At 40.4% G+C, this 18,299-nt stretch overlaps 1 protein-coding gene across 1 annotated transcript; it reads left to right on the plus strand.

Annotated features, from left to right (window-relative positions):
* The first annotated feature begins 207 nt into the window (after positions 1–207).
* Positions 208–17,813, plus strand: cttnbp2nlb (CTTNBP2 N-terminal like b). Its single transcript, XM_015007475.2, has 5 exons — positions 208–405; positions 3,649–3,756; positions 12,354–12,605; positions 12,977–13,084; positions 14,903–17,813. The coding sequence occupies exons 1-5, from the start codon at positions 400–402 to the stop codon at positions 16,172–16,174; spliced, it is 1,746 nt and encodes a 581-aa protein (XP_014862961.2). The 5' UTR covers positions 208–399; the 3' UTR covers positions 16,175–17,813.
* Positions 17,814–18,299: the final 486 nt, after the last annotated feature.

Consider the following 18,299-nt stretch of genomic DNA (forward strand, 5'->3'; position numbering starts at 1 on the left):
TTTCACGCACTATTTTACTTCCAGTTTGAAACCTCTCATCAGGATAAGTGACACATTTAAGCATGGCCAAATTTGTTTGAAGATAATAAATAAAAGGACTATTTTACACTTGTGTGGTCAGTAATCCAACCGTTGGACGTCCCGATGAAACAAAGAGGTTTATCCCACAGGCGCGGTACGCCCTTAGGACCGCCCCCTGGCGACAGTCCTGACAGTTATTGGCTGGTGTGTCGCTCTACGCGTCGTTGATTGGCTTACTGCCTCGTCAATGAGAGTCTGTTGTTCACGCTGCTCGCCTGAGAGCAGGAGCGCCTGTGACAGTGGAGTGCATTGATTCATGCTGCTGTGGAGTCTCGTTTCTGGTTTTGGGAAACAATTAATGCGACCAGACAAGAGCGCATGAAGGTATGTTCACACGGTATGCCCGGGGTAAACATGGACCTCTTATTTATTTCGTACTTATAGCTTTCTTATTGGCTCAAAGGCAAAAATGGATAATTGCATGTGTTGGTCACATAATGTTAATTATTTTTCACGATGATTGGCTTTGATATTCAAGTAAACTTTTAAGTTAAACTGTCTGGATTGCATACATGTATTTATTGTGTTTTTTGTTTTGTTTTTTTTTAAGTTATGATGTTAAATAAATTGAGCTATAACAGGATTTCAATTTTTTTTCTTTCAATTGTAGCTATGGTAATAGTACTTAAACAATAATGATTCATTATTGATTTTGCCATTTTCACTGCAGGCCGTCGATGGATGATGGCTATTGTGTGATGCATTTGTGAGGCCTGTGTCACTTTGTAATTGAACTGAATAGCATAATTCGAGAAAAATAATGATAGAGCCATGTGTCAGACAAAGGCTCATGTCGGCAGGTGGATCCACTGCTCCTCAACGAGCACAGTGATCTTGTGTAAAGCACAAAAACACACTCAATCATTACCAGCATGTATCCAGATTGACTAGTCCCTGAGCTAACTTTACAGATGGAAGTAAACGTAGAAACAAACTATGAATTATATCCGGTGACAGTTTCTTCTTTCTCACTCTGCCATTTTTCCCCCCCACTAAGCTGTAAGTTACTTTGAATATCTCTGATTTCTAAATGTGGACCTCAATAATATCACTGCAGTTTCTAAGTAATCTATCAGCATCTATGCAAACTGCAAAGCTGCCACCTAAAAGCATGTGGGCTTCAAAGTGGGTCTCAGCAATTTACTTCAGACTATTCCCATGGTGTGGGTATCCCTGGAATGCTGGAATGATTTTCCATGGTAGTTGATTTATAAGCCATGATATCAGGTATCATTGCAGGGAGTTAGGACTGACAGCCACAATGCACAGTAATGTTTTCACTGACTTAAAAGTATGCGTTTGGGCAAGACTGCCCACCCTTGAGATACATAACAAGTTGGTAAATTAGTTCACACTCTTTTGCTTTGTTGTGAATGTGCGGTGAGCCACAGAAAGCACATAGGAATTTTGGAGAGTCAGAGAATGTGCTCGGAATGCTTTGGTTAAAAAGTAAACTCTTGCAAACTGCATGACTGTGAGATGAAAAGGGAATGTTTGTTAAATAATTAGTTAGTTGGCTTCACAAATATTTTATTAGACTGAAAAAAAGAAGTTGGAAAAGATCTAGTGCATGGCAAAAGTATTTAGACTATTTTAACTTTTTATAGCCACACGCTGAAATGCTCTTTATGCTGGTTTTATGTTTTTGACTAATAAAATGTAGCACATAATGTGTCATGGAAAGAAAAAAAAAACACACATGTTTTTAAAGTTTTTTGAAAATAAGTTAAGTGTGCTGGGCATTGCTATCTAGGCCGTCGGATTCAACACTTTGTTGAAACCTCATTTTGCTGCATGTTATTACAGCTGGTATTCTTTTGGTGTTTGTCTCTAAAAGCCTTATTTGCACTGCAAGTTTCGCCAAGTGCTATTTACAAAATAGCACAATACAAAGTTGTTGTTTTTTTTTCTTAAATTTGTCCTTCTAATCCATAGATATTCCCATCAAGTCCAAACAGATTCAACAGCTTCACTTTATTGTTTTAGAAACGCACTTACACATCACGAGGTTGGCTGGTGTTTTCAGAGTGATGTGTCGTCTTGGTTTCCTGTTAATTCTGCTCTCATCTGACCCAAGCCCCTCGTTTTATGTGTTTCTCGTCTCTTTCCTACATGCCTTTAAACACTTATAATCTTTTCTTTAACGGCCAGATTTGTAAAGCAGACAAGTAATAGTTGTCTTTTCGACATATTCTCCCACCTGAGCTATGAATCTCTCCATCTCCTCCGGAGTTTAGCTGATTCGGTCAGTTATGCTCTACTTGTTTGACCTGTCAGCTTAGATGGAAACCATGTCTTAATAGGTTTGCAGTTATGCCGTCATCTTTCCGTTTTCATACAAAGTTCTTTCTTGGGGTTTTGTTTCCATAGCAAAACCCTGATTTAAACTTATACATAATTTTATTCCCGACTTCTCTCCTTTGTTCTTTGGTGTTTTTTTATGTTTGTTCACTAACATTCTCCAAAAGCAATCTAATGGTCTTCACGGGACAGTTCTATAAATAGTGACAATTAATTTACACCCATTTGAATCCTATTAAGGGAATTCTGGGAACATTTGCTTGAACTGTATTTTATTTAGGGGTATCCAAATAAACCAGGCTGAATACATTTTCACTTTTTAGATTTTGTTTTTGTGTAAAGTTTCATAAACGACGAATCCTTTTCTTTTTACAAAGCAACTATGCACTGCTTTGTGTCTGTCAGTCACGTAAAATTCCGATAGTATGTATTTAATTAAGTAACTTTAATGTGAAAAGCTTGAACACCTTTCCAACACAGTATGAAGCAGGCCTGCTTTTGATTTGGGACCCACACGTTAGACAAACTCTTGAGTAGGAATAATGTTACTTCTGGGAATATGTAGTGCAACGTCAGTTGTTCTTGCACCATGGTGTCTTATTAAAACACAGCGTGTGGTGGGTGGGGGGGGGGGGGCGATAAGCTGATTATTATCAAGCATCGGTTATCTGACTTCACAGCTGACACATACCTTGTCAAACATTTAATTAACACTGAAGGGAGCAGCCACATTCCAGAAATTTGAGATAACTGTTTTGGGTTTCTTACACTCTTATAGATGAGGTCAGATGTGGGATGTGTGTGTCATGTCTGGCTTCTCTGACCACACAGGACATAGCAGATGAATCACACAACACATCAGATAAAGAGCACAGTGGTGCAGATGTAAAACAATTAAAAAAGAAGGGAGAAAAAAATGAGGTGCAGGAAATTATGAAACATTAGCCTTAAGATCTAAAGCGTACACATATTTTTGCTAACATTTGAGACAGAATAAAACAGGCAACTGTTCCCTGTCCCCGTGCAATAAAATGGGCAGATATGCTAATGGCTTCCTGTTTATAACCCTGAGCGCAACACTGTGAGGCCACAGATGGGACCCCCAAGTCTCATTGTAAATTACTTCTGTACCACTCACGATCAAACACACAATAAGCAGGACAGTATGGGCCAGAAATCAAATCCCGGAGCTTTTCCTGGGATTTGATTTTCCGAAATGCCGCTATGTTTGATTATATGTTTAATTCTCGGTCTTTCTCATCTCAGGTGGAGAAGATGAACGTGGAGGCTCTAAGCCGAGCAGAGCTGCTGACTCTCCTCAGTATCCTGGAGGGAGAACTGGAGGCCCAGGATGTAGTCATACACACCCTCAGAGTGAGTTTAAAACCACAGCATCTCCCCTGCGGACGGCACCACGCTTGTTCCACATTTAAAAACCAGAAGACCATAAAATATCCTGTAATGTTAGCGCCGTCTAAGCAGTTCATTAAATAAAACATCAATTAGTGCTAAAGGTTTCACTTTATTCTGCGTGAAAGAATGTGAACAAACTGGGAGGGGATGCGTAAACAGGAACCGGAGGAAACAGCTTTGAGAGGACAATGGAGCGGGGGCCATTCCGGCTTCTAAGGCCTTTTAATCCAACAGAGGAACAGTATTATTACTGGTCAGACCAGTTTTTGGGACTTCTTTAGATGTGGATATGGCCAAGTGGTTTACCAGTCTGTCATCAGTTGTTAGGTCTCAAATATGTCTTGGGAAATAAATTGCTTTCACATCAGTTTTACTCTATAAAACATAAACAGAAGGTTTTGTTTAGAGTTAAACACTTTGAACTCATTTTCTGACTATATTTAGCTCAGCTGAACCACCACGCGACCATCTGTAATACACAGCTTTTACTACAGGCTCATAAAGGCCGGCGATGCACTCGTTAAAACGCTGTCAGTTGAGAAGGGAAGAGCCAGAAAGAGTGATCCGAGCAATTTCTCATCAGAATATCAATTTAGTTTTGTGAGTGAGTTGTGATATATCCATGCTGGGCAAACCACCAGTATCTCGCCGCGGTGTGTTTCTTAAAAAACAAGTGTCTTTGTTTTTATTCCCAGCTTGTGATTTAGCTCGCTGCTTTTTTTTAAAAAGACAAAATGCGCTGTGTTTGGCACCACCCATTGAACGGGAGTGTTATTGTCCTGGCAGCACTCGCAGTCAACCCGGTCAAATAAAACTGTGCTATTTAAGGACGTCTGTGGAGCCTCCTAGCAGTCCCTAATGGGTGAGTACAGAAAATAATACTTACGCCACACTAGCTCCATGTCAAGCAGACAGTAGAATGGACTGAGAGGTATAGATCAGGTTGTAGTTTTCACTGTTTGGTTGTGTGTTCTCTTTTTTTGGGGGGGTGGAGGGGCAAATACAGCATATTTACTTACAAACAAATTTGTCTAGTATGTAAACAACACAAAGGTTTGGTGTTCTTTCAGCCAGCTGATCAACAGTTAAGCGCAGCAGATGAGGGAAAGCTGATACTCTATGCTCCAAACTGATGGAGAAATCTCTGATCACAGACAGGTATGGTGTGTCATTAAGCAGAACTTTACAAACCATCAAAGGTGTTTCACAGAAACATTTGTGATTTCGAAACTTTGCAAAATCTTGACATAACTTGATAGCAGTAACCAGCCCATACATGTGGCATGTTGACTCCATGCCATGCTTCAGACCTTACAATAGTCGTCTTGTCTGGATCCAGCTGAGCTTGGAACGCGTAGCACTGGCTTTGAATGTGACGAAAGGAGGAACATGCACGGTGCGCTTCCTTTGTGGGCAGAACTAACCCAGTCAGCATGTGAATGCTGTCAATTTGGACAGCTTAACTCGCCAAAGCACACATTACACGGATGTAACTCAGCAACAATCTCTGTGGCATCCGCTGATAAAGGGACTGTCTCTCCAGTTGTTCCTAAACCCCTCATTCAGTTCTCTGCAAGCTCTTTCACTCAAGCTCAAGTGAAAGAGCGCAGCTTTCCCCCAGGAACAATGCTTGTCAGTGTACGTGTCTGGTCCAATTAGCTTTCTCCATGCTGCCGGACACTTTTCACACTCACGGCTAACAGCAGCTGTACCGAGCATGAGTGAAACTGTTAAGGAAATAAATACTTCACTTTCGATCTAAAGTTGTGATCGCTGAAGTTGGAAGAGAGAACATGTCTATCGTGATTCCCTATACAGACCTTTATGGAGTAAATTATCTGGAAGGCTTTGCAGCCACTATTATGAAAGGACCTCATTTCAATGGAATGGGAAAAATTCACACCAACAAAACCCACTGAAATATGAAGCGTGCTGTGTTTGATACACTCACTCAGTGATGCCCCTAGGACAACTGCACCTTAAAGCTGCTTTCATGTTCTCCTCGTTCCCTCACATTCAAACACAGCCACACTGTGGGGGACACTTTTGATGTTTAACCACGACCTCTCTGTCGAGTGTTTACAGTGTCACAGGCTCAAATGACCGACTTCCCTTGTTCCCGCCGAGGGCCCGTGCAGCAAACCGCTGCCTAGTCATAGCCGGGGTAATTAACGTATAGGAAATCTCCAGGGCGAGTAGGGAAGTAAATAAACTCCATCTATGATCACCAATTAGGTGCCTGTGATGTTTACTTATATTTTGAATGTTTTGCTGTTATGCTGCAAGCGTTGACTATAATGTTCGTCTTGAAGCAGTTCTTGACTACTTATCTTACGTGTTCGATACGATTACGTACACAGACCCACATATATGTTAGATTGTAGGCCTTCCACTACGCAAAGTACCCATAAAACCAGGCAGTGGAGCAGAGTTCATCATATGCAAGCTGGATGTCATCACCTTTGGGACTTGTCTCTACAGATTCTCGATTGTACCGTTTCCAGTTCTCATTGCTAAGGAAGCGGAGTAGCAGTTTATCTAGAGGGAAAATTCCTGTGCACTTACACCAGGCAACTTCTGCATTCCAAGAGGTGTGGCGTATCTTTCAAGCTGACAATCGTCCTTATCTGTAGAGATCTCGAGCTATTATTATCATGGTTCAAATGCAGTGCAGACAGAGTTTCTGCAGCTGAAAAGAAATGAAAGTTAAAAGGTTAAACAACACACGGTTAGAGGTTTGTTTACATTCAGAAATACCCTGTATGAATTAGTTTGGAGGGGGAGAGAGGTGATGAGTTATGTGAACTATTGTCTTTTTTTTTGTGGCGGACTGAAAATCTAACATAAACCTTGAAGACAGTAAAAGAAAATATTTTTGCAGGATTTCTCTAATTCACACAGGGTCAAAATCATACAAACACACATAAATAAATACACACCATATTTGATTAATAATTATTCTAATTATTCTCATGCTTCTAGTTGGATGTTTGTCCATTCTGCTGATCAGAAATTTGATGGTTACCTCACATTGACTTTTAAGTGAGCATCTTGAGTAGAGGTCCAAAAGAGTTTGGATGGACACTAGGCGTCTTTTCTCCTGTTAGAACATTCAACTACAACGTAGTGTCTTTCATCTGGACAAAGCTGTCACCCTCACATGGAGGTAGATTGGTTATGGTGCTCAACCAAGCTAAATCATATGATAAACTGGAAGTTATTGGAAAGCCAGTGTCTCTTTCTCCAATACAACAAGTTTCACATCAACAAGTGCTGAAAGGACGCTGACAAAAAAAAAAGCAGAATCTCTTCATGCTTAGCCAAATACTGTCAGGACAAAAGGTTTTATGACCAGATGAGAAAGATTCAACTATTTCACTGGAATGATCAAAAGGCTTTTTGGAGAAATTTAGCTAAGACTTTTAAATCACTGTGTCCAACTCCATGATAAGCATGGTGGTGGTGTTATTATTCTGTGGGGCTGTTCTACTGCTGATGTTACTGATGAAATAAAAGAAAAAATGTCCACCAGGGCACTGGTGCTAAACAAAGGTGAATATTAGCTTAGAGTTGAATGTAGCAGGCTAGATTTAGGTTTCTGTAATTCTGTAATATAAAAGCATTTGAAGCTGTGTTGTATATTAGCCCACCACACAAATGACAGTTCAAATAAATACATTAAAACCTCAAGTTAGCATTTTGACTGACAAATTTATGTAAGCTTCTTACTCAGGTTATATCTGCACATTTGCTCTTCAGATACACACCTGTGTATTCGAGGTGTGTTGCTGTTTGACAGCTGAAGTTGCTTAGTTTTGTTTGGCTGAGAAATGTGTTTTGTGTGGTCAACCTGTTGCTTTCTTTCTCAGCACTTTTTTTCTTTTTTCCACATGATGTCACATCCTGTAGTCCTAAAATGTTTTGTCTATTTTTGCAGGCTGACATGTTTTCCTGACTCCATAAACAATAGAGCCTGGCAGGAGTGGGCCTTGCAGATAAGAGTGTGTACACTAAAGCTACTCGAGAGGCAAAGCCCAATTTGGACATGTTTGAAAAAGAAAACCGGAGCAGAAAGTATCAATAAGGTTCCCTTTTAAAGATTTGAAACTGTGTATGTTATGTTAGGCCTGACCTGGTGGCACCAGTGCATACTGTACTGCAGTGACAGTTTGACAATTAGAGTAACATAAACTTAGTTTATTACTTTATTGTGCTTATTTGTCCCAATTTTTTTCTAGATCCTGATTATAAATAAATGTCCTTCTAACACTGCCATTCACAGCAAATATATAGAAAAGTGAATTTCTCATGACGGTACACCCAGGCAACAGGCCAACGAATTGCCTCACAGTTTAATATTTGACTCCTTCTGAAGATAAACCAAAGTATTTCCTTGTTCCACCCAGTGACACTACATGTTATGCCCAAAGAAATGTGTGTTCAAGGGCTGACAACAAGCCGCTTCTCTGTTTCATCAGAAACTGAGTTTTTCAGGCAGTTAAACATTACTCTGAGATGTTTGTTTTGGTGCTTTGCGTTTATCTAAATGCCATCTGTGGTTAATGTGTGGGTGGCAGGTGCGGGGGATACGGTTTGAGTTCTAAGCACACAGCTAATTACGCTTAATAAAGGAGAGGTCTACAATCTCAGCTCTGTCTTTCTGCAGTTCATTCAGTTTTTATTTAGAGACTTTAATCCTGTTCCCAGGCCAAGTATTGTCTAGAAGTGGAACACTTGCCCAGACAAGTTCATTTTTCTGCCATTAGTTCTCAATCTCAAAGGAGTTGGAGCACTTAAGACTGAGCTCAATGGACATTTAAAAATGAAACTAGTGAGCAATTTACATCGCTTTACATTTTTAGCTATAAAGGAAAGCACCAGTTATTTTTTTTTCTAGGTTTCCTTTCAGCAAGCTAAACAGGGAATTTTAGTTCCAGCAGCTATTGTAGCTTTTCACTTTTAATGGTGGTAATTTAGTCTCCTTCCTGTGAAAGCTGTTACTTTTTTACAATAGTAGTGCTAATTTATTTTCTTTTTGAGAAAAATCTGAACCATAACAGGTATACAAGAATAGGACTATTTATGATTTAATTTCAGGACATCAATGACTAAAGTGTTTGGAAAATGTATAAACCTAATATTTTCACAGTTTCAGAAGTTCTTTGCAAAATTATGTTTTAAAACAGATATATGTGGTGTATATCAGACGTATGGCTTGTAAATGTCGGCTTGAATAGTTAGTTTTAACAGACTCAGAATTGTCTAAATGTCAAATTTTATTGTTTATAAAAAGTTGATTCTCCAAATGGGAAAATGTTTTTTATTAAGTTAAATTAATCTTTTCATTTATATTTGTTGTTTCCCTTTAATATAGATTATTGAAGCTGTATGCTAAAACATGCTTAAAATGTACAATACCAGAGTCTGCAAAAACATAATTACAAAGACTCTGTGGATGCAATACTTCATAGGACATTATTTTTTGTGTGCCATGAATTAAGCCTTATCATCCCGATAACATGGGGATGATAAGGCATTCAACGCTCAGATTGAAGAATCAGTCTGCAGGACGGCTGTATGTCATGCACTGTGAGTATGGTTTCAATGTAAGAGTGGCTAGAAGTCATTGTTGAAAGAAAGCAGTGTGGCGCAGCCCAAATGTGACTCGCACAGGGAATAGTGACTACACATTCCCTGTGAAGACAGGCAGAACTAAATACAAGAATGTCATGGAAGAAAACATGTTTGGAGCTGCAATAGACTTGAGGCTGGTTTGCCTTTCAGCATCACAATAACTAATAAACATACAACCACACCTAGAAAAAGACCTGATTAGATTAAAGAATATTTATCTGCTACGATGGCCCAATCAATATCCACACCTAAATATAATGGGGGAATGTGTGGCAAGGTTTAAAATGTTGCTATGCAACCTGACTGAACTGGAATTGTTTAACAACAGATAGCCATAAAAGATGTGAATTTGTGACCCTTTCAAGGTGGTTCAGAATACTTATGCACACCGCACTTTTCTGATTTTTTATTTGTAATGAGAAATAATGAAATAAAACAATTCAATTTTCCTTTCCCCCCCGAAGCTACGTGTCACTTTGTGTCGGTCTGTCACATAAAGTTCCTATAAAAGACACTGATATTTGTGGTTGCAAAATCTGATAAGTTCACGAGACACAGATACTTCTGTGTCTCGTGAACACAAGCCGCGGGAGGTATGTGAATGTCCTTTGCTCTTTGCCGGTGATAGTTGCAGCTGAGTCGGAATGAGAACTTTAGATTTGTAATTGGAGAAATGCAACCAGTACATTTGGCTGCTGGGAGTTTTGTTCATGTTCACTGCTGACTTCATTATCTGACAGGGGGAACAGGACTCTGTGTCTGAGTTCAGCTTACAGAGGCCTGTTCCCCCCCGAGGCTGTAGGTGACTGACAGTGTTTCCAGGTGAAAAAAAAAAATTTTTCTTTTTTTTTTTTTTTTTTTCCAAACTCACACCTTTCGCTGCAAGGAATCCAATAGAAGGTGACACACTCAAGTACATTTATTAAAATTCAACATCATCCCGAATACAAAATACAGCTGTAAATTATTCACAAATAATGTGTACTTTCCCACGACTTGCTATAAGGAGCATTTGTCATCAGCTGCCGGGCAGGGATAAGAGCCCGGCAGCCGGCAGGGTTCGCCTGTTGTGCCCTGTCATAAAGGAAAACACACCCTGTCATTATGATCAGACCTATCCTGACAAAAAAAAAAAAAAAAAAGCCTCATGCAGGACTGGGCCTCTGCACACACTCAAAGTGCAGTGTTTAATGGTCTATTTAAAGCCTGTAGCGTAAGGCCAACCATAGAAGAGCACAGATTTTGCCATTTAGTAGGTCTACTTTAAAGTGAAATGCACATAAACATGCTGGCTTACTCACAAATTAATTCAAAGTTTTCTTGCAAAAGTATAAACAATACAAGCTTTGAAGAGCACTGTATCAGATCTGGAGGCAAAGCGTAATATTGTAAAAAGATTTTAAAAAAAAACTGAGAGTACAAGTTCTGTTAAGTTTCCTCGGCATAGATCCATAGTCTTGGTTCAAACTGAAAACAAGCCACAAATACACAATTCTCGCTCCGAGCCCTCAGGGAGTGAATGTGTGTTCAAACGGGCCAATTTCTGGAGGCACACGGGAAAAGAAGCTGACAAAAACCTGAGAAATGAGGAGGTCTGACTCAAGAACGGAGCGACACTTAGTGGTGCAGTGTAAGCTCGTGGCCTAGAGATTCTGCTGAAGACTGCATGAGGAGAAAATTATAGGTGTCCTGATGTCAAACGGTGTGAACCCTTCCGCCTGTGCTTTAATCACCGAGACACAAAACTGACCCCGAATGCCCCAAGAACGCGAACCAACAAACTGTTGTGAAGCTAATGAGACCCCCTGATGACACTGTGACCAGGGTGGAGGTCAATGAGGCCCCATACTGTTTCACTTAAAACAGCTTGACATATGCGCCCTAAAGCCTAGTTTTCCATAAGACTTTGTTAGCCATAGTTTAGTGTTTGTCTTTAAACAAATGTAATTTTGGTTTTATTTAATTTTACCTTTTTTTTCTTTTCTTTTTTTTTTTAGAAGCAAGTAATGTATATGAGTAAGGAAGATGTTTAATGTCTCAATCCTTCACCCCTGCATCTCCGGGGAGGAGTTAACATCTGCCCCATGTGGGGGTGGGACAGCAGCGCCTCATCTCTTTGTGTTTAGGTTGATAGGAACGGCCATCTGCTTGCTCTCCTGCTGATGATAACAGCGCCCGGCGCAGACTTCCTGAACACATATGAAGACATACGAACACAAACATGCCTGCATGTCTTTTTTCTGAGTGTGTGTCCTCCTAAAACAAAATGTGCACTGACATAGTCGCGTCCCAGGATTTTCAGTAAAATAGATGGAACTCACTCCAGATATAGTTTGTCACTTATATTGCAACCTGCCACTGTTAGTTTTTCTAATTATTTTTGGTAGCTGTAAAACGTTATTTTTAACAAGATACTCTCACAAAGACAAACTTACTGTGGCGACGTCTAATTCTGTTTATCTTGATTTTTCCTCATTTGCGTGTTCTTATTTAAATTCCTTTTTCAGATGTGTTTACACCATTGGACCAAAGCATCTCAGATATATTTGACTGCCTGGATTTTAGAAAAAAAACAACAACTTTGCAACAATAAGCCACATGGTGGCAGGTTTTGAATTCTACCAGATGTAACTGAAAGTTAAAATCCATCAAGCCTCCACTTAGCATTGTGTGCCGTACCTCTTGTGATGTCATCAACCAAAACACACAAGTGGGAATTAACTTTTTCCTTTGCTTTTTAAAAACGTAGTCTCTTTTTGCCTCTGTTTTTTATTATAATTCTATATTTGTTCATAAGAAGAAAACCCTTCTCTAGTTATGTTTTTAAAAATAAACACGCTTAGTCGCACACAATTAAAGGTGAGCCCCGTCCTCAGTTACCTAACAGAAGTCCCTAACTCTGCATATTTGTTGTGTGTCCCCAGGCCCAACACCGAGATGAGTTTGTCCAAGACCGCTATGGGCAGTATGACCTCAGCGATCCATTCCTGGCCCTGCAGCGGGACGAAGAAGCCGCAGAGCGCCAGACCGCAATCAGGCAACCCCAAGCACATCCGCATGGCCGGGCGGTGGGCCCAAACCCTCTGGCTGTGCTGAAACTGGTCATGACTCACTGTAAGAGGATGCAGGAGAGGATGATGGGACAGTTGGCTGCTGCCGAGAGCAGACACAGGAGGGTAAATAGCAAACGATGCCCATATGCAGTCAGTAGTTCGTGTTTCAGGTCTGCGATTTGAGGTTGCAACGCGGCCAAAGTCACATAAGGCGGGAAATTTGGTCACTGAATTTGTTGTGTGAATATGTAGTGTAGTGAGCTCCATGGCTTAGGGGAGGTTTTGTCTTTATTTCTACCTAAAATGTGATCTTTGTTGGAGTTACATAAATGTATAGATGGACTAAATCAGCTTGTTTTGTTTACAACTAGGTTATTGCGCCCTGACTTTACCTGTAAATGACTTAACGAGAACTACATCGCTTTCACGCGCTTCACTAAACCTGTCTACACATTAGCTTCTAATGTTATCACTTGTCTGTGTCATTGTTCAAGATGATCACCGCTCTGGAGGAGGAGAAACAGCGGTGTGTCCAGGAATCTGCTCGGCGTGCCGACTATGTCTTTGTTCTCGAGACAGAAAGAGATAAGCTGCTGCAACAGGTGTGTGTGTGTGTGTGTGTGTGTGTGTGTGTGTGTGTGTGTGTGTGTGTGTGTGTGTGTGTGTGTGACATGTCAAGCTCACAGAAAACTGTTACTATGTGAGTGCATTGTACTGTAAAAACATCTTATGTTTCTTGAACACTTTCAGGTTTTGTCACATTGAATCTACAATATGAAATGTTTTTTGTTGTTTTTTTTCAGCTGGTTAGCAACTTCAGCCTTCAGTTCTGGAGCCACAAATGGCTCTTTGGGTCTTTTGCAGCTTCTGTGAAAAGGCTAAAAGTAATAAATAGATAACCAATGTGTTTAAACTGAATATAATAAATGCAGGTTTTAAAAGCTTTTGTAAAAGTGAATTTTCACAACAGATCGACAATTTAGATTTATTTTTCTTGTGATTTAGTTGAAAACTTTGTGCCATTTTACATCAGTTTGAAAGAAAGAAAAAAATGAAAGAAAACGGACCCAATCTCTTTTTTGCACAAGTTTTTTTTTTGCTGTTGTTGATAAATTCATAGTAGACAGTTATTGTTTTTCAAAGGCCATGTAGGATGCATGGCTCTAGATGAGGTTTATTTGGATGGACTGAGGGCAAAAATAGCTGCTTTGATTGTAATTGTGGCAGATCCCTGGATTTTCTCCTAAAGCCCCAATAAAATTCTTTGAAGTTTGCGGCACAGTAATGTGACAAAATATGAAAAAGCCCAAGGGGTGTGAGCACTTGTGTAATACGCTGCAGATGGGAACATCTGTTGAAGATAATTCTGTTTCTGTCTCACGTGACCGTCCGCACCGCATGCTTTTTCTTTAAAAAAATAGTCTTGCTGCGATCAAAAACAAAATGAGCAGAGATGCGTCAGAGGTAGCTCCTCTGTGTAACCCAGAAGGGTGGAGAGGGCTTGGCCTTTATGAAATTTACACACGCACAGAGGCGCTCTTACTGTATGCACAAGCCTCATAACTGTTCCATGGGAAACAGATGAGGAAGAGGCCATTGTTCAGTTGTCCAACAGCCATGGGGCTTTATGGCCTCAGGAAACCTGAGATAATGGATGTTCACGTCGAATGCAAGGTCAGCTGGCAAACACACGCTGTGAGCGCACAATTACACAGGGGCCTTATGTAACACAGGGTCCCCTCAGTGACTTCTTTAGGCTCTCCTGCCTTTTCCTTTCAAACACATGGCTGTATTTCATCACCTCCTATTTCCTTTTAATACTCAACAAAGGTTAGAACCAGCCCATTCACCCTCTGATGACCGAAAAGCAACTGGACTGTCCATAAACATGCCAAGCAAGCAGATAATTCTTTTACAAGGTGAAACATGAACAATGACCTCCTTTCTGTGCCTCTTCGGACACTTTGATGACACATATTTCATGTTTTTTTTTATCCTACCTCTTTATGATTCAGGCGTGGTTTGCTTAGGAGAAGCATATCTAAAGAGGTCCAGGAAAGATTAGATAGAAGTAGGTCTCGCATTCCCACCAGAAATGTAAAACTTTGTAAATGTAAAATTGTGGGTCCCATTTAGATTATGTGTTTAGTTTAGTAAAGTAAATTAAACTTTCTAATAATTTAATGTTACATAAATGACTAACAGTAAGAATACTAAATACAGCGATAAAAGTATTTTACAGCATGCATAGTGTGGATAGAATTAAAGATCATTTTGATTTTAAAATGTTTTGTGCAAAAAATAGGATAAAAAAAAATAAAAAACTTTTTGTGTTGTCAAACAAGCAGCACAGTGTTGCCTCCTTGTGGCCAAAAGTGGAAGACCCGCTCGCCTTCACATTTCTGTTTCTCTTTTCTAAGCTGGAGGTGGAGCATGCAACGGTGCAGAGGTTGGAGAAGGAACAGGCACAAGTGGTGAGCAAGGTGGAGGAGTCGCTGACCCAGGAGCAGCAGCTCTCCTCCAGTCTGACGCTGGAGCTCCAGAAGGCCAGCAGCCAAGCTCAAGAGGAGGCACAGAAGGTCTCTCAGCTCCACATGCTGCTGCAGGAAGAGACCTGCGCCCTCGAGAAGCTCCAGCAAGTTCTTGAGTACGAGAAGAACAGGGTGGCCCAGCTGGAGGTCAAGTCGGAGAGGCAGACGGCTGAGTTTGATGCCGAAAGAGAGCAGCTGAAAGCCAGACTAGAGGCAGAGGAGGAAAAGGGCAGAGAGCTTGAAAAACAAGTGAAAGAACTTAGAAAAAGGTTGGCTGAGCCTCAGGAAAGTAAATCAGAGGTAAAAGAGGCTGTGACCGAGGTGAAGGAGTCACAGGGCAAGATGGTGTCCAGTTCTGTTCAGACTGAGACGGATGGAAAGATTACTCCAAAATCCTCTACCGTACCAAAGGTCAATGGCCTTCAGTCTCATAAAGAGACAGAACCATTAACACATGAAGTGAAAGGAGCAGAAAACGGAGTGGATAATGGCGGTGGAACCCTTCTCCATTCCCCTATTCACCCCTTTCCTCATCCTCACTCTCCCTCCAGCACGGCCTCCTCCTCCCTCTCCTCCTCCCCCGTTTCCTCTCCAGTTCTAGCGAAGCGTCTGGGCAGCCCGGGCTTCCTTCAGTCCTACCAGGCTGGAGTCAATCAGAGATTTCAGGCCGCCAGACACAAGTTCCAGAGTCAGGCCGAGCTCGATCAGCAGCAGCACGGTGGGCCTCTTTCCCCCAGGGACCTCTCTCCAACCACCGCATCCACCCCTCCTCCGCCAGAGCACAGCCCGGCTAAGCAGCTGGCCCGCAGCACAGTCACTCAGGTGCTGTCCCGCTTCACCAGCCAGCAGGCCGGAGTGAAGTCCGCGCCAATTAACAACTCACCATTTGGCACAGACTACCGCAATCTGGCCGCGTCTCCTACGGGGGGGAGGTCGCCTTCTTCAGGGCCATTATCTCCGTGCTTTCGCTCTCCTCTCACTCCTCGTTCAGAGAAGACCCATCCTCCTCCAATTCCACCTAAAAGGCCCGGCATGAGTCCAACTCCGGGTTCCCCAAATCACTCTCCTCGGACCAGCCTCTTCCCAGAGCTTACGGGGAACTGTGGGCACAGCAGCAGTGGGCAGGAGGGAGCCAAGGAATCAGACCTGGTCTTATCCTAGTGCCTAACATTCCAGACCGTGCAAGCTAATTGTTGAAGAAATCAGCTACTTCAGTTTCTGATGTTAACTAAGTTTAAGACATTGAATATTGGCATTGAAAATTAAAACGCCTTGTAAAAAAAATTTTCATACCCTTTAAACTTTTTTCACATTATAGCTTCAACCATCGATGTGTTGTAGGTTGTAGCCATAACGCGAGATAGGCTAGTGCAAAGTAGCATTTGTTTGGTGATCCTCTGAGTAAATAGTTTTCGCAGCCACCATTTTCTGACGTGTCTGCTGCGTTCCTTGGTCTTGGTGATGCGGTTTGTTCGGTAATATTCTATAACAAACATCTGGGACTAATTTATTACCCAGAGGAATTCAGTTTACTAATCAGCAGAATTAAGGCACTAAATTTTATGTAGCGGTATCGCAGTAAAAGGGGGTGAATGCATTACACATTTTTATATTTTCTTTGTAAAAACTAAAGTGTGAACCATGTGGTGTTTTGTCTGCTAAACTTTGCATTGGTCTATCACTTGAAATCTCAATGCAATACATAAAGGTTTGTGGTTATAAAGTGGAAAACATGAAAAAGTTTGAAGTATGAATGTATTTTCAAAGTGGTGTATACTGGATGCATTGTTTGTTCCTACCTCAAAAGCACAACATGAGAAACAATTGGTAAAAAATGATTTAAAAGAGATTACAAATTCCTTTATTGAAGTTAGTTTTTATGTTTTACATGAAGTTACACTAAATGTCAAATTTCTGAATTTTAACTATGAGTTTGAGCATCAACCATCAGTAAAAACCAAGCTTAAATTCTGACAAATCAAACGGACTGGAGTTGTGCTGAGCTAGTGATTTGTTTGTTTTCACTTATGGATTTACTCGTCAAACCTTTGCAACTCAAACAAAGAGTTTGTCCACAAGCAAACCCAAAATAAAGAGGGTTTCTCAAATGTACGGCTAGTAGAGCATAGCAAGCATGTAGCTATTACAATTTTACAAAGACAAAAAAAGGTTTTTAAATGCTTTTATTGTGAGTCCCTATGCAATTTTTATGGAGATGGACCACGGTTTTTTTTTTTTATTATTTTATTGTAAATATGTCAAGAAATCTTTTCCTATGAATGAACATGTGATGCATGTGTTGTTTGTTTTTACTTGTCATGAAAACACTGAGACTTGTCTTGAAAAAGGGAGAGCACATTTTGCACTGCATCGACTACACATCAGCACAATTTTTATGAACACAGCATATCCAGGGAATGTTGAATTCTGCTCTACACAAGCTGAAAATGTTGCTTCATTATGCCACGCAGTAAATATTTTAGATGTTCATACTTTGATACACAATTGCGACAATTTATACTGTATATGTATGTGTGTGTGTCAATTTTATATAGAACTGTGTCTTGTAGAAGAACTACACACGAGATTATTTTATTTTTGTTGGTCTACCACTTTATTTTTTAACATGTTTTTTTTATTTTGAAAGCAGTAATCGACTTCATCACATTAGATTTGCCAATTTATTTAAAGTCATATATGTACAACCTGTCTGGGGTTCTGTTCTTTTATCACTAGTAAATGCTCATATCATTAACACGCTAAGTATTCAGTGCTTTAAATAAATTGTCCATTCCTTCAAGTGATGAATCATCTGTCTTTCTTACAGTCTGAGCTAATAAAACAACAGCAGTATATTTGGAGCTCCTGATGGGAACACTATGCCGTTTCACCTATAGAACAGCGTGTGATGGTCAGATTTTCTATTTGATTTGTTTTAAGTTGCTTTTTAACAGAGATAAAATCTACTTTGGGCAAACTTCTATGGGCATGAGCCTCTGATGACATCACATAAGGGTGATTAGCAACTGAAAATTTGGCTACAACAAAACACATGGAAGCAACTCATGAAGATGACCACTACAGAGTGGAAGTGCCAGATGTCATTATTAAATGTGATGTTATGAATATTTAACTGTTTATTCAGGTTCTGCTCACACATGCAAAATACGATAAGCTGGAACAAATATTTGTCCGTTGTTTAGGGCTTTTTCTCACATAGTTCGTTTTCTTTAGTCCAAATCAGTTGAGTTTGCTAACTTGCAAGTTTTTTGATTGTTCAGTTGAC

Source organism: Poecilia mexicana, unplaced genomic scaffold, assembly GCF_051168715.1.
Source record: "Poecilia mexicana isolate PSO_F unplaced genomic scaffold, ASM5116871v1 scaffold_7, whole genome shotgun sequence".
Lineage (NCBI taxonomy): Eukaryota > Metazoa > Chordata > Actinopteri > Cyprinodontiformes > Poeciliidae > Poecilia > Poecilia mexicana.

What these genes read in the sequence shown, in the direction of transcription:
- cttnbp2nlb (XM_015007475.2), top strand. An exon ending in TAGTCATACACACCCTCAGA is followed by an intron (nt 3,757 to 12,353) that starts GTGAGTTTAAAA and finishes GTGTGTCCCCAG; the next exon opens with GCCCAACACCGAGATGAGTT. An exon ending in CCGAGAGCAGACACAGGAGG is followed by an intron (nt 12,606 to 12,976) that starts GTAAATAGCAAA and finishes TCATTGTTCAAG; the next exon opens with ATGATCACCGCTCTGGAGGA.